This window comes from Phalacrocorax carbo, chromosome 2 (assembly GCF_963921805.1).
Source record: "Phalacrocorax carbo chromosome 2, bPhaCar2.1, whole genome shotgun sequence".
In the NCBI taxonomy this organism is placed as follows: Eukaryota; Metazoa; Chordata; class Aves; order Suliformes; family Phalacrocoracidae; genus Phalacrocorax; species Phalacrocorax carbo.
This window is the reverse complement of record NC_087514.1, coordinates 44313269-44327144: the sequence shown is the minus strand read 5'-3', so window position 1 is coordinate 44327144 and position 13876 is coordinate 44313269. Positions and strand designations below refer to the sequence as shown.

General features: G+C 36.0%; 1 protein-coding gene across 3 annotated transcripts in view; it reads right to left on the bottom strand.

Annotated features, from left to right (window-relative positions):
• Positions 1-13876, bottom strand: part of RB1CC1 (RB1 inducible coiled-coil 1) — a 79038-nt gene that overhangs the window by 25625 nt on the left and 39537 nt on the right. For all 3 annotated transcript variants that reach the window (XM_064442725.1, XM_064442726.1, XM_064442727.1), the window contains 6 exons: positions 12264-12448; positions 10501-10687; positions 10343-10424; positions 9402-9463; positions 8279-8382; positions 5858-5984 (listed from right to left, as the gene is read on the bottom strand). In XM_064442725.1, coding sequence (XP_064298795.1) covers positions 5858-5984; positions 8279-8382; positions 9402-9463; positions 10343-10424; positions 10501-10687; positions 12264-12448 — 747 coding nt within the window. The remainder of the gene's footprint in view (positions 1-5857; positions 5985-8278; positions 8383-9401; positions 9464-10342; positions 10425-10500; positions 10688-12263; positions 12449-13876) is intronic.

Sequence of the window (13876 nt, the reverse complement as noted above, 5' to 3'; positions counted from 1 at the left end):
GGCAACATTCTGATTTTTCAGAATGCAAGACACCACAGTGTGAGAGGATTTTTTTCCCCTCCATGCTGTTCCCAATTTCTGTCATCTTGCCTCTAGACCCTGGATATCAGCAAACCTTATTCTGTAGCACCAGATCCTTCAATCTTCAGCTGAAAAACTAATGGTTAGAATAACCACCCATATCATCCACCAGTAACAGCAGCTTGTAAACCAATACAAAGATTAAGTAAAGTTTCTCAATTCCAGTGCTTTTGATTTCTAAAAGGCTAAAAACTTACCTTCAAATCAATTTTCCAATTAATTGTGATTAGACAACGTGTTTAAATCTCACTCTCTTCAGATCTTGTTCATTACTATATGAGTTATAAAGCAAGATCTCACGTTCCAGTGCATACTCTGCTGTAAATTCATGCACAGTGTTTGAAAACCAGACTTTGCTCTTTTAAAGACATTATCTTTTTTTTATACTGCCATGGAATATATATTTTGGATGAATGCAGCCAAATTTTTTGTCATAGTTGTATAGTTGTAGCTGCAGACCAAGTTACATTCATTTATCTATGCATCTGAAATTCAGTAAAGAACCATTTTTAAATGCTTAAAAAAAAAAAAAAAAATCAACCTCAGCAAGGCCTTACAGACTGTGCAAACAGCCTGTGTTCTGTGACCGTCAAGCTTTTTGAATGTGATTAAAACTCTGTTTACCTTTCAGTATGATGTATCTACAAGACTGCACTTCAGTTACAGATTTTTCTTATCTTTGCTATTTAATAGATTTAATGTAATAAATTTACTGCTTGTAAGTTTTGTTTGACAGAATAAGCGAAGTGTGTATTGAAGTCATCTTCCTTTACTATCTTCACATCTACCAGAATTAGGAACAAACGTTCAACCTGCAGTATATTATACTATTAACTATTAAATACAACAGGGAATATAAAAGCTCTAATGCCAACAATGATATCATCTGCAGATTCTCAGAACAAAAAATAAACCTTAAGCTTCAGCAAGTGCAGAACACATCCCAGTGGAAGCCAAAAAGCACCATACAGCTTCAGTATCCACCAAGGATGCATTCCTGAGCAAGCCTGTAATAGGATGGATAACGAAGCAATTTTCCCTAAGAAAATTACAGTAAAATAGACACAGTTAAAATACTTAAGGAGAGCATCTCTGACATGTAGGATGAAGAGACATGAGCAGGATTCATCAGGATCACAAACTGGAAAAGATGTTGAGTTTTTTGAATGAATCAGTGCCCTGAAAGATCTCAGATGCGTTGTCTGTAACACCATAGCCCAACCATTACCTTGCTTTTACATCCTTCACCCTTGAAGGACTTGTTTGATCTTATTCATCTGAGGAATGTGGCCATCTTGCAAAGAAACGGTTTGTAAAGATTCATGGGAATATTTGCAGTAAAATACTCCCATAAGATGCTTAGTGTCAAAGTGCTGGAGATCTTTCAGAATGGTGCTCTTCTCCAAAAAGCCAACACTGCCTCCAGCTGATGATCCTGCTCATGCCTCTTTTCTAAACCATCCACACTGTCTCCAGGCATTTAAATCATGTGTCTGGTGTTCTTCAGTACATTAGTTTTTACTGAAGAAACTTTTGCTATCCACTGAACTTAGCTACTTGACTGCTGATAAAAAGTAAGCGTTTGGGCAGTAAGTGGCCAGCAACAGAACTCCAAAAAACCCAGACAGAAGGGACAGCTATCAGACTGCTGATGTATAAATAGCTGATTTTTCTTTTCTCAGTCTTTCACAAATAGCTGCTACCCAAAAAGGGACCCTATTCTTCTCTGTACCATATAAATGTTCTCTTAATTGAGAGATAGTGTGACTGAATTCTGAACTGAGATTTAGGAAGAATCAATTTCCAGCTCTGATGCTCATCTATATAGCAGAGCTGCATTTATACTTCACCTCCATTAGACTTTCCATCTATATGAAAATCAATCATACAGTGATTTTGAAATCCAATGATGAAAACCCACTGTAAAACACTTATGTTATACACAAAATATTGTCTTTAGTTATCAAAAATAAACATGGGACATGAGACAAAAAAAGTTAAAGGGAAATAATCCTTTGTTAAAGGCACTATTAGTCCAGGTTTAAGCATTTGCCTTGGGTTTAATTTCAGCTTGTTCTTTTACCTAAAAAAACTTAGGAAAAGAAATATTGAAAGACACTGTATATGCTGATACATACATACTCTAAGTGACAAACATTTAACGTTGATAAACTAGAGCTTTAACAGTAATAAAAACAACACAGATGTCAGCGCATACTAAAAAGCACTTCAAAGATCTTGAATATTAGAAGGTCCTACAAAAAGCCACATGCAAAGGAAAGATGGTATCTACTTTTGGCACCCCTGCAGAATCATCCCAGAAGGTAATGACTACGGATATAGCATAAAGAAGGAAACAAAAAACCATAACTGTCACTGTGTGGTGCAATACTCTAATGAGATCAGCTTCCTCATGGTCAAATGTAATAAATTCCATGCCTTTGCAGTGGCTACTGTGAGCTGGGTCTCTAGTTAGAGTACAGGATTACTGCCAAGTGAAGAGTTAAACCTCATGTCTTGAGTAGCTGAAACTACATGGAAGACTGTTTCCTGTTGCCTATTTCCCCAAGAAGCCGGTGCCTGCCATCTAGTCTATTTACAGTCTACAGGCAGCAACACGTGCATCTGTCATACACTATAATTCCTGTGATGACAAAGGAAAAGGAGTCAAGAGCAAACAAGAAAAAATAGAAAGCTGAGACAGAGAAGCAGAGTTCATTAAGTTCTCAGGTGTTGCTAGATTACATGCCTCGTTCTAGTCATGTTACTATGATAAACATAGTCAGGGAATAGGGCAATTCCTGAAAGGCTTACAAACGTTTGAATTTTGAACTCAATGAGAACAAATGGTAGATTCATAATCTCATTTGAAAAGCCAGCTTCTCTTGTAAGAGACACTTTTAATACCAAAGGATTGCATATGTTAGATACCTACTAACAGTGGAGAAGACACCTTAATCGTCTTACCTGATTCCTACGGGGACCTTAACTTTCTCCTGGAAATCTTTAACCCAATCACTGATCTGCTTAAACTTTGTCTGTATTATGGAAATGAGGGGGCACAGCAATATCTTTGGTGTGAGACAATTAAATTACAAAGAATAAACAGGAAGTTTTAAAAAGGAAAACATATTTCAAAGTAGTAATAAACAAAAATCAACAATAATGTTCTTTAACTACTTTGATGTAATACTGAAAAAGAAATCAGATAGCGGAGAAACATATCATCATTAATGTTCCATGAACTTGAAAGCTGAAATAATAAGAGTTATGGGGGCACCTAAAAAGAAATGCTACTAACATCCTCAGTAAAGTACTGGATCTCCTCTCTGACTTGTTCTTTGCTCATTTGTCTACAGCCACAGCTTTTCTTTCCTGCATAGAGCAACTATCAAAGACCAGCTGCTATGGCTGATGCAGTAGGATGAACTCCCACCTGACCCGGACAGTGCAGCAGTTTAGCTCTACCAACAAGCCAGAAAAACTAGCCCAGTCCAACTTAAAGAACTAAGCTTCTGCTGCCACTTGTATGGAAAAGGAGGTTGGGGTCAAATGTGTCTCTTTGGGAGAGAACAAGAGCAACATTCTGCTATACCGGCAACAATCAACACACGCATGGTCATCACCAACTGGGCACCAAACTGGAACGATATCTCAGTCACCAGAATGTGTAGTGTATGAAGCTGTAGGCATCTTCAGGACTATTATTAAATGTTTACTCATCCTTCTAATTATATACTGCAAATTCCCAGCAATACTAAGGATAAGAAAAGAACATTTTCAAATTATTTCAGTAATTCTATGCAAAAAAAAAGAGCACAGGCAAAAGTAGTATCATTTAAAAAACATTTCTAGACCATCTGTGAAACAAAGCAACACAGAAAGACCTAGTAGCTTTCATCAAGTAATAACAAGAGCACTGTCATTGAGAAGGGAAAATATCTGACAGATCTATTTGCTTCAATTCCAAAAAACAGTTCAAATGAATCACTGAAATTACACACAGAGATGGGCATTTTCAAGATGACATGATGAATGGCCCAGCTCTGACTGTGCAATGCAATTTACTCTAAGGAAAGAGACAATTATCCAAATCTGTCTAAGCACTTGACATTTCTGAGTCAGCCAAGAATTCAAACTGGTCAAAGCATAGCAGAAGAGAAGAGTGGAAAGAACAGATTCTCCTGATTTGGCAAACATTTTTTGTGCAACCAGATTCTGATAAAAGTTTCTCAGACAAGCAAGTCTGAACCAAAAAGGGCAAACTGTCAAGGTTTGAGCAAATATGGCCCCTTTCCTGTTTATTTTTCCATGTTATGATGTATGTTTTGGATTAAACGTTACTCCTTTGATTTATTTTACACTCTTCTGATGACACAAGCCTCAGTGAAAAATTAATTAGAACACCTGCCACTATCCTGGTTTCTTATGAGATAAATTTCAGGATGCTCTAAGTTGGGGGTGGACTTCTATACGTCAGAGCATGGTCTGTTGGAAGAGCATGTTCAGAAAAGTCCGAGATTTCACAAAATTTACCCCACTTCTAGTGATTCCATTGGCTAATATAGAGATCAGGCCCTAACACTTGTTCTTAATGGCTCCTCACAAAAAAAAAAAAAATAATCTTCAAACAGACACAAAAGAGCTGAGATATGACATAAATTACACACACCTTTTCTATATTGCAGAACAAAGGGCAGCCCAGATTTCATATTTTACATAAATGAAAGACTTTCAGTAAATCTCTTGTTCAAGTTCTAGAGGAGTAAGAAGATACAGGACTTCACGTGACCTGGTTTAAGCAGGAATCTGCTAATTCAAAACTGAACATGCCTATAACCTTGGCAGTTACAGAAGATGCTTCCAGTCAGCATCAAAATGCATACAAACACACTGTAGATGGTAACATGAAGTCCCACAAAAATAACATTTTTTTCTACAGTAAAACTGCTAAACAAACCCAGTTTGAAGCAGTCAGCTTCACATGTAATTTTAAAAACATTGCTAAATTCATCCAGGGTTTCACTGGGACAGGCTACAGTCAGAAGCTAAAAGGACCCCGGTTTGGTGTATTATGAAAGTTGGAGGCTGAATGCATGGAAGCCACATTGGTTGGCAGAAACAGAATTTCTAAGGGAAAGAATCTGCTTGACGGGCAGAGTGAAACTAGGAAGAGTTCTTTTTGCCATCTGTTCCTTTTATACTCAAAGACCACACATTTCCTCCCTTCCCCAAAAAGCAGGACTGCAACAAAGTAGATGACGACATATCAATATTTGGGCTAATGGGGACAACCTATCAAGGGCCTAAATTCTCCTTAGCTGGTTGTGCCCAAAGGACTTCAAGCAGTAACGCAAATATCTAGAGAAGCGGCAAACAACTTCATTAAACACAAACTAAAGCAACAAAGGCAAAACGCACACATTCTGCACACAGAAGCTTGGGAAAATGGCAGAAAGCAGAAATATTAACAGAATAATTCTACTTCTACAATTTCTGTGTAATATAAGCATCTGTTAAATGTTTAGAAGATATTTAATATCTTTTGACTATTCCTGAGATAGGCTTACACTTATTGAAGAGCTCAAAAACCTCAGAATATTTACAAGTATGTGATTCAAAAGAAAACTATTATTATGCAGTTGAGACCAACTAATCTTTACATCTAGAAAAAAAAAAGTTTCTTTCTGAAGAGGTTGATAAAACAGTACTATGAAAATCTTCTACTCTTTTGAATAGAACATTCTCTTTTCTTGGTAAAGAAAAACAAAAATACCTTTTGTTCATTCAGCAGGTCTGTAATGGTTTGTGACATTTCATCCAAACTCTGTGCTGCTTTTACCAGGTTATGTAGAGCACGTACATGCTGGTGAAGAGGTTCAAAGTCACAAAGTATGGGAACCCTTAAAAACAGTACAGGATTAAAATTTTTTTCCACATTGTTAATCTAATATTCAAATATATTAAATGACTATGTGTATATTCCGACAAGACTAAGCTTCCCTCTATATAAGGTTTGTACTTTCTCCATGTCATCTATTTTACATGGAAAATCCACTAAAACCACCTGGTATTTGTGTTTTCAGTTACGAACTTGAGTGCTTTTAAGGAGCAGATAGTGATAAACACAATGATGGGGAAGTATTATGCCAGAGTCTTTCCTCTTGAGGAAAACATTTACCAGTAGTACCTAGAATTGTAACAGTAACAGAAGAGAACTGATACTGATTAGATCTGTAATTGAAGCACTTATGTTTGCAAATGACTCTATTCTTCTCTCCAGTTGGATTCTCTCCAGTCCAGCTCTTCCTTTGAAGCTGCTATTAATTCTCTAATGTTTTATTTTAATGATAGGTAACCTAAATTAAAAGGCTGATTAATGTATCATGATCACATTGCAAGTGTTGCAAGATAAGCTTTAAATTGCAAGTTTTCTAAACCTCTGGAAAAGCAACATTTAATTTTTCTTGCGAGTCCATATATCTAGAATTTTTAATTTGTTCAGGAATAGCTCCACTGAAACCATGAAGCAAGAGTTCATTTATACTAACAATATAATAAAAGCAGATTACACTTCAATGTATTTTGCATTCTTTATTCAATATACACGGGAAGTGGCATCTAGTGTATTTTTGTAGAATTAATATTTCAGTAATTGCTCAAACATATAAATTGAGAAGACTGAATCATTTTAAGTAAACAGAAGCATAATTTTAATTATTCAGTGGTGACAGAACAGGATTCTGTGCTGGGTCTCAGTTTATCTCTGGCTTGCTTTTTACATGTTAAATGAAACACCAAAGAAGTTTCTTCTGAATCTCAGTTTCTACCAAGGTGTGTGACAGCTTTACCCACTCGAGTTCCAAGTCCATCTCCATCATCAATATTTCTACCAAATATAAGCCTGAGCCCAAAAACAAGGAGGAACGTGACATATTCCCACCTCTGTTGCCATCCAGTGGAAACATATGTCACTACAGTTCTGACCAACTAAGCCAGCTTGGTTAGTGATTGGTTTTCTGACAACAGCAAGGCAAAATTCTTCCCAAACCCAGCCTGAATTTCCAAGAAGATTGTAAAATTCTCAAACCCCAAAATCAGGCAATTATCAGCAATATGATACTATAGTTTGCATTTTTTTCCTGCAGAATCACTAAGGAGCAAGCCTAAGAGCACAACAAGAGAAATTAAAAGGGTATGCTGTGTCATGATCTAGGGCAAATCCACGGTCAAGCAGACTGTTAATTCCAGCAGCAATACCAGAAGGATGGCCAGGAATTCTGAATCGGAAAGAATGCCAGTACAAAACAGAGAAGAAAACAGCAGTGAATTCAGCTCCTGCACTGTGCTCCAATAACTGGTATCAGGCTGATACTGTTGGTGAACCTGAGAGACAAGAGCAGAGCACCCTCTATTGGATGTACCTTATCATCCTTTGTGGGACTGTGGCCTTGAGACTGAAAAATGGAACCTCAGCAAATCTCTCACTGCAGATCTCTTCTAACAGAAGGATGATGGATACATGCAGCATCTGGTTGTGGTCATACTGACAGATCTCCTCCTAGACAGAACCTTACGTAGAACTTGCTACTGCCTGTTTCCTGACCATTATCTTGGTTGGCATTTCTCTGTTCACTTGCTATAGGTTTAAGATCTATGAGTTTGAAAGCTTACTCTAACAGTGAACTTTTCCAGAAAGAGGCACTTACAGAATACACCTTGAAATAAAGTAAGTCTGTCAGACAAAAAGCAATAACTGAATACAGGAGATCTCTATGATCTCATGCTGGGCTAAAGAAATTTATTTTATTTCCTCCAGAATACCACATAAACAATGGGCAAATGAAAAAAAAATTAATTCTGATCTTACAAAATATACATGAAGTTATGAGTTTATTTCAGTTTAAAACTGACAGGAGTTTTTTGGGTTTTAGCTATGACACAGCTTGGAGGAACGTCTGACATCCTTTAGACCTCAATACAGAATACGTGTGTTCAAATCGTCTGAGCCTGAGTACATGAATCCTAGAGGTAATATGTATTTGCATTAAGTCATTGAAGCCCATTGATTAAGAATGGTGTTAAATAAAAAAAAATAAATCCTTGACTGTTCCTTAAGAAAAATGAATTGTGGGTAGGAGCAGAACAGAAAAGGAAGCTATTTTCATAGCGCACACAGATTAAAAAAGTTATTTACCTGAGTAACGGCTGTACTTCTGAAGGACAAAATGACTGCAAAAACTGCAAGTCACTTAATGAGATATCTGGAAGCTCACTGTCAAATCTGCGAGGTTTTCGTGTCTGTATTAAGAAGAAATTAATTTACACGTTGTTAAGGCAAATAATACCAAGATGACTAAGAAAGGATCAAAAAAGAGCTTAATTAATAACACAGAAAAGTTACCATTAAACTGACCTCTCTCTCAAAAGATTTCATACTGTTTTAAAGGAACCACGTATAGCCCCACTCCCAACCCCCTAAAAAAAATTCATTTACATTTATAGCCATTAATTCTATCCATAGTGCACTGGGCAGCAGTACCTCCTCTCCTATTACAAAGCTTCATTAACATTCAGGACATGTTTAAAAAGTCAAGGGATAAGAGATGGCACTGAAACTTTACCCATTGTGCTACTAAACATGCAGTCAAGTATTAATTCAGTTCAGTATTTAACACACTGAAACAAGTAGCATTCTTATTTTTCCAAATATACTTCAAAAAAAAAAAAAAGCTGCAAAGGAGAAGCTGAAAAGGTTAAATGCAGCAAAGTGAGACGTCAACATTAGAATCAGGGAGAGCTATCTTACTTAAATTAACCAGGCTGTATGAAATCAAAGTTAACAGGCAGTGCTTGATTACAGCTATACTTTTTCACCCCTTCATATTATCAACCAATAAAGATATGAAAATGCTTTTCTACTTATCCAACAATCATAAAAAAACATGAAAAACTTTTATTTACTTTTACCACCTGATTAATTTTATAGCTCTATTACACAGAAGAGTGGATTAGATGATAAAATTATCCCTACTAGCTTCTTTTTTTCTGATCTTTAATAGCAATTTTCAGTTCAATACCACAGGCTCCTTGTTAAACAGAGTATGGAGTTGACATTTCCTCTCCCACTACACTGCAATTTATGAACCAATGTTAATATAGGTCACTTGAAAAAGCAAAGAACACTCGCTCGTAGCTTTCTTCCCTGACAGAGTAATGTGACAGCCATATAGCTTAAATGAATTAAACGTCAGTTTTTAATTTATGGAAGTACTATTTATGAAAATGAAATAAAACCCAAGAAGATATTGAGTACATACACAAAAGGATGGAGGCCAGGATTCAAGTCCTCTAAACAAACGATTTCTTAGAAAAGACTTCCCTGGGCAAAGAAAAAATGGTTATTTAAAAGAAAGAAATGCAACCTACAAACAATGCCTCAAAAGAAAACAACTAAGCTACTGCAGTTTAACAGCTGAACTAAATTCGAAAGCATTACTAACTACGACATTTCTTGACAACACAAAAATTAAGTGACCGCAGAATTTGATGCAAAACCCACCATGAAGGTACAACTTTTCACGTCATTGCAGCCTTTTTGCTTAATGCTCACCCCTACAGAAGCCTCAACTCCTTTTTCAATTTTTTGTTGTAATCTTGCTAATCTCCTTTCAAATATTTTTTCACATTTTTTGTTCAATTTTCTTATTTTAGTAGTTGACTCAGAGCATAAGTTGCACACTTTGCAGGAAAAAGAAAAAATAATCAGATTTCTTTTATCAGCAACTTAATTTTTAATTTCTTTTTTTAACCTTTTAAGCTTTTTAGATGTGGACCTCCAATCTTGATTTTTCTGAAGCAGTACACAAGAAGTAACTATTCGCAAACGTTCATAATGGTTTCAAGTGTGTTATGTAAAAGAACAGTAAAGCTCACAGACCATGTTCAAACAAACTGCATTCAAATGTAATAACTAGAAATCTTATCTTTTACAAGGATTAAACTAATTAGAACTTTCACAGTATTCTGGGTAATCTATATGAAACAGGTCATTAATTTGATTAATAGAAAAATTACTAAAAAAATATTTTATTCATAATAGGACCATCTGGCACACTGCACGCATTTCTGATTTAAGTTAAAAAAAAAAAAACAAAACAAAACAGGAACTTAAACTACAACAAAATTGAAATATTTTAACTATAAAGACAAAAGTCACACTTAACCACAGTTCTGATTTTAAGGAAGAGAAAGTACTTACTGAACAGTTTACCGAAAGATTCCCTTTTTGCCTTTTCAGCTTCATACAGGTGTTTCCCATCTTTTATTAAAGCACCTGCCCACTGCGGAAGGGAAAACATGTGGTTAGTTATTAATGTATACAGTGACACAAAGGTTTGGTCTCAAAGTTTTACTTACCTCCCTGTAGTGTTTTATGAACATTTTTCTCCTCACAACCTCAACAACAGCTAGGCAGTACATCTGAGGAACAGTACTGAGAGCCTCGACAACCTTGACCCTTTCTAGGAGCTCTGTTACAAGACGAAGCAATGCTTGTAGCTTCTCTCCATCTTGGTCAGCATGAAGCATTACAAAACAACACCACCTACAAAAGTAGGTTACACTTTAGAAGGTAATAACTTAGTCATCTTTTCTGCATTTAAATTTCACTAAGATTAGCAACATGTCTGGATGAACTCAACAATGACATCATTTTACACGGGACAACAACAGGCTATCTGGAAGTACCAAGCAATTCAGAATTCAGGAGTTGCCTTGCAGTTGCCTGTTAATTTCTCACAGTAAGATATCCATACCAGTGCTCACAAAATGAACACTTACCACCACCGGAGTTAAGGTATTGTTTTTGACAGCAATACTCTTACCATACATAACCTTAGGAGGAATGATAATGTAACTTCCTCCAGAATAATTTAACATTCAGAGCAAGAGACTACTTTTTGTTTATAAATCTTAAAAATACTTATTGAAAAGCAGTAGCAAGAAATATTAAAGATAAGGACACTGTTTAGGAAGTTCACACCATCTATTCACGCACTACAAATTACATCCCCAAATTCCCTCACCTTGTAACCACACCTTCAGTTCTCTTATTGATACAATCAATACATTACTTTCAAGCATAGCCACCAATGTAACTAAATCACAGGATAACTGTTAAATAGGACTTTTTCAGGATCCTTCCAGGACGCTGGAAAGGTGATCAACTGGTGTGTTTGAGGGGAAACATTACAGCAACTTTGGCATGAAAGGAGGCATAAGGTGGAGGTATACCCCACAAGGAACAAAAACATAAAAATTGTTTTTCTTGACAGAAGTGAAGTAGAAGTGAAACAACAAATACAAACAAGTCAACATTAAGCAACTAGGAATATATACTAACAGAGAAACTACAAGACATTCACTGTTGACTTTCTCATAGTAATGAGTAGTAGGAAATAAAAAGAGAGCATTATATGAAGCCAACAAGTGGCCAGTTCAAAACACAATGAGAAGTACATTTTCCACACAACATATGCTGCTAGCATAAACAAAGTTTTTTCTTCCAAAAACTATATTCTGTATACTCTTCCAACATATCTGACATGGCAAATTATCTAAAGCTTAATTATGGAAGTGTAGTAGTGTGAAAAACTGTTTTCCCATTGAGCAATATAGACTACCTGCTGCATCCCATGTTATACAGTATTGATACTTACATGAAAAATTACCATTTTTACTGGCTGTGACTAGATATAATTATTTTTCATGAAGTGTAAGTACATCAAAATACTGTCATGTTTTTCTTCTTTGATGTGATCACAAGCTACTGAAGAGAGTTTCGCTTATTATGATCCTTTGAAGACATCAGCATAATTGCCAGTAAAATTTTACATAAGATACTGACAGCTTCGGACGTTGAAGAGAGGAGAGGGGATTGTAGGTTCTTGGATATTGGTTTATTGGTATGAAGATCATTTAAACTTTAAGGAGTTTATCTTAAAATAATATTTTCTTTCACATTTATAAATAACTTCATATACAAACTGAAGTGATCCAGCTTTTATTTTCTCTCCCATTAAGAAAAACTCTACACATAACCAAAGATTTTCATTAGACACACGTGCTTTTAACAGTCTCGATGCAAGTGGAAGAAACAAAGTTGAAAAGTGGTAACTTACTTCAGTCTGACTTGCAGATTATTTGCAAGCTCCTGTTTGGCAGTTGTACATTTCTGTTTGATATCTAACAGTTTTCTGTGATTAGTTAACATAATCATCAGCTGATTTGCATGACTCAAACACAGATCAGGCAGCACAGAAGGATCTTTCAAGTTCTCAGCTCTCTTCTGATTAGCCAAAAATCCCTAGAGGAAGAGACACATGTTTGTAACACAATCTTTGTGACAATCAAAAAGCGCAGAAGTGATCCATCTTCTCTGTAAGAATGCAAGCATTTTAATGTATTTACTGTACCATTGAGGAGTATAACAGAATGCTACAGAGAGAACTCAAGTGTCAAAGTTGCTTTCTTTTAATTGTATAATACAGTCCAAATAAATCTTATCTGATATTCCCCTCCCAAACAGTTACCATCACAACCCCATAAGAACTTTACGCAACTAACCAACACCAGTGAAAAATCACAGAAGTTAATGCAGCAGTAAAGTAGCTGTTAGGATGGAGGGGATCAAATCACCATTCTAATTTCTTCAAACAACCAGTTTGTTAACTTCTGGCATATGCAAGACTTATCGTCAATTTAGAGAATATTTAGTATTACTGTGGGCTAAAAATATATTTTTTGTGTAAAGAAATTAATACACGGAACTAATTCTTCTTGAGAGCCAAGATTGCAGCTGGACATCATATACAAAGTAGTTGGGCACGGCAAAGTATTATCTGTTCAAAGGGTGGGGGGCAAAACAAGGAAGATGGACTGCCTTAGCTGATTACAGGAGGTAACATATGTACACATACACAGAAAAGACAGGGAAGACAGGGCACTGCTGGCATAACAACTACTGTACCAGGCCATTGTTGTCTTCATCATATTCAACAGGTGAAAGGAAACACTTCTGGAAACAGCGTGGTTCTTTAGGCAAGAAAACACCAACGCCACCAATTTTAGTTTTGATATTGTCCACATTCATATCATGTCTCAGACATGCCACTTGAACACCACAGCAGTCACTGAGTTTGTAGTTCTACAGACTTGTTTATTAAGCCTTTGTTTTCTTAATAAAGAATTCAAAACCAGACAATAGCTTTAAGTATTTCTTTCCGTGGCTGACGTTGATGAGAAGAGTAAACCATAGAGTCATACAAAACCTGAAAATGACAGTTTTCTGAAAATGACATTTACTGATTTGATATTGAATGTAAAGCAATCTTGTTATAAGATGCTATAAAAGACATTTGCAAAGCCTGCAATAAGTATTTATATCCTAGTGAGAACAATACAGAAATCAAAGTAAGTATCAAACAAGTATATTAAGAGTAATGAAAAGGAAGATGTATACTGAAGATGGAAGAGAATACTGAAGAGTCATCTGTTTACTGAATTCTCAGCAACTTCTGTACTGAATGAGTGAGGACCCTCTGGGTAACAAAAGCAGGTTGCAAACATTTAAACTGTATGTATTATCCAAGCCAAGTGAATGGAAACCAAAAAAGGTGGGAAGAACTTACTGAGATGAAGAGGACAGCCCCATCAAAGGAACTGGGCTTGTTTAGTCAAGGAAGATAAAAAGACACTGAGGAAACATGCTTAGGGAATCGCCAAGCACAAAAAC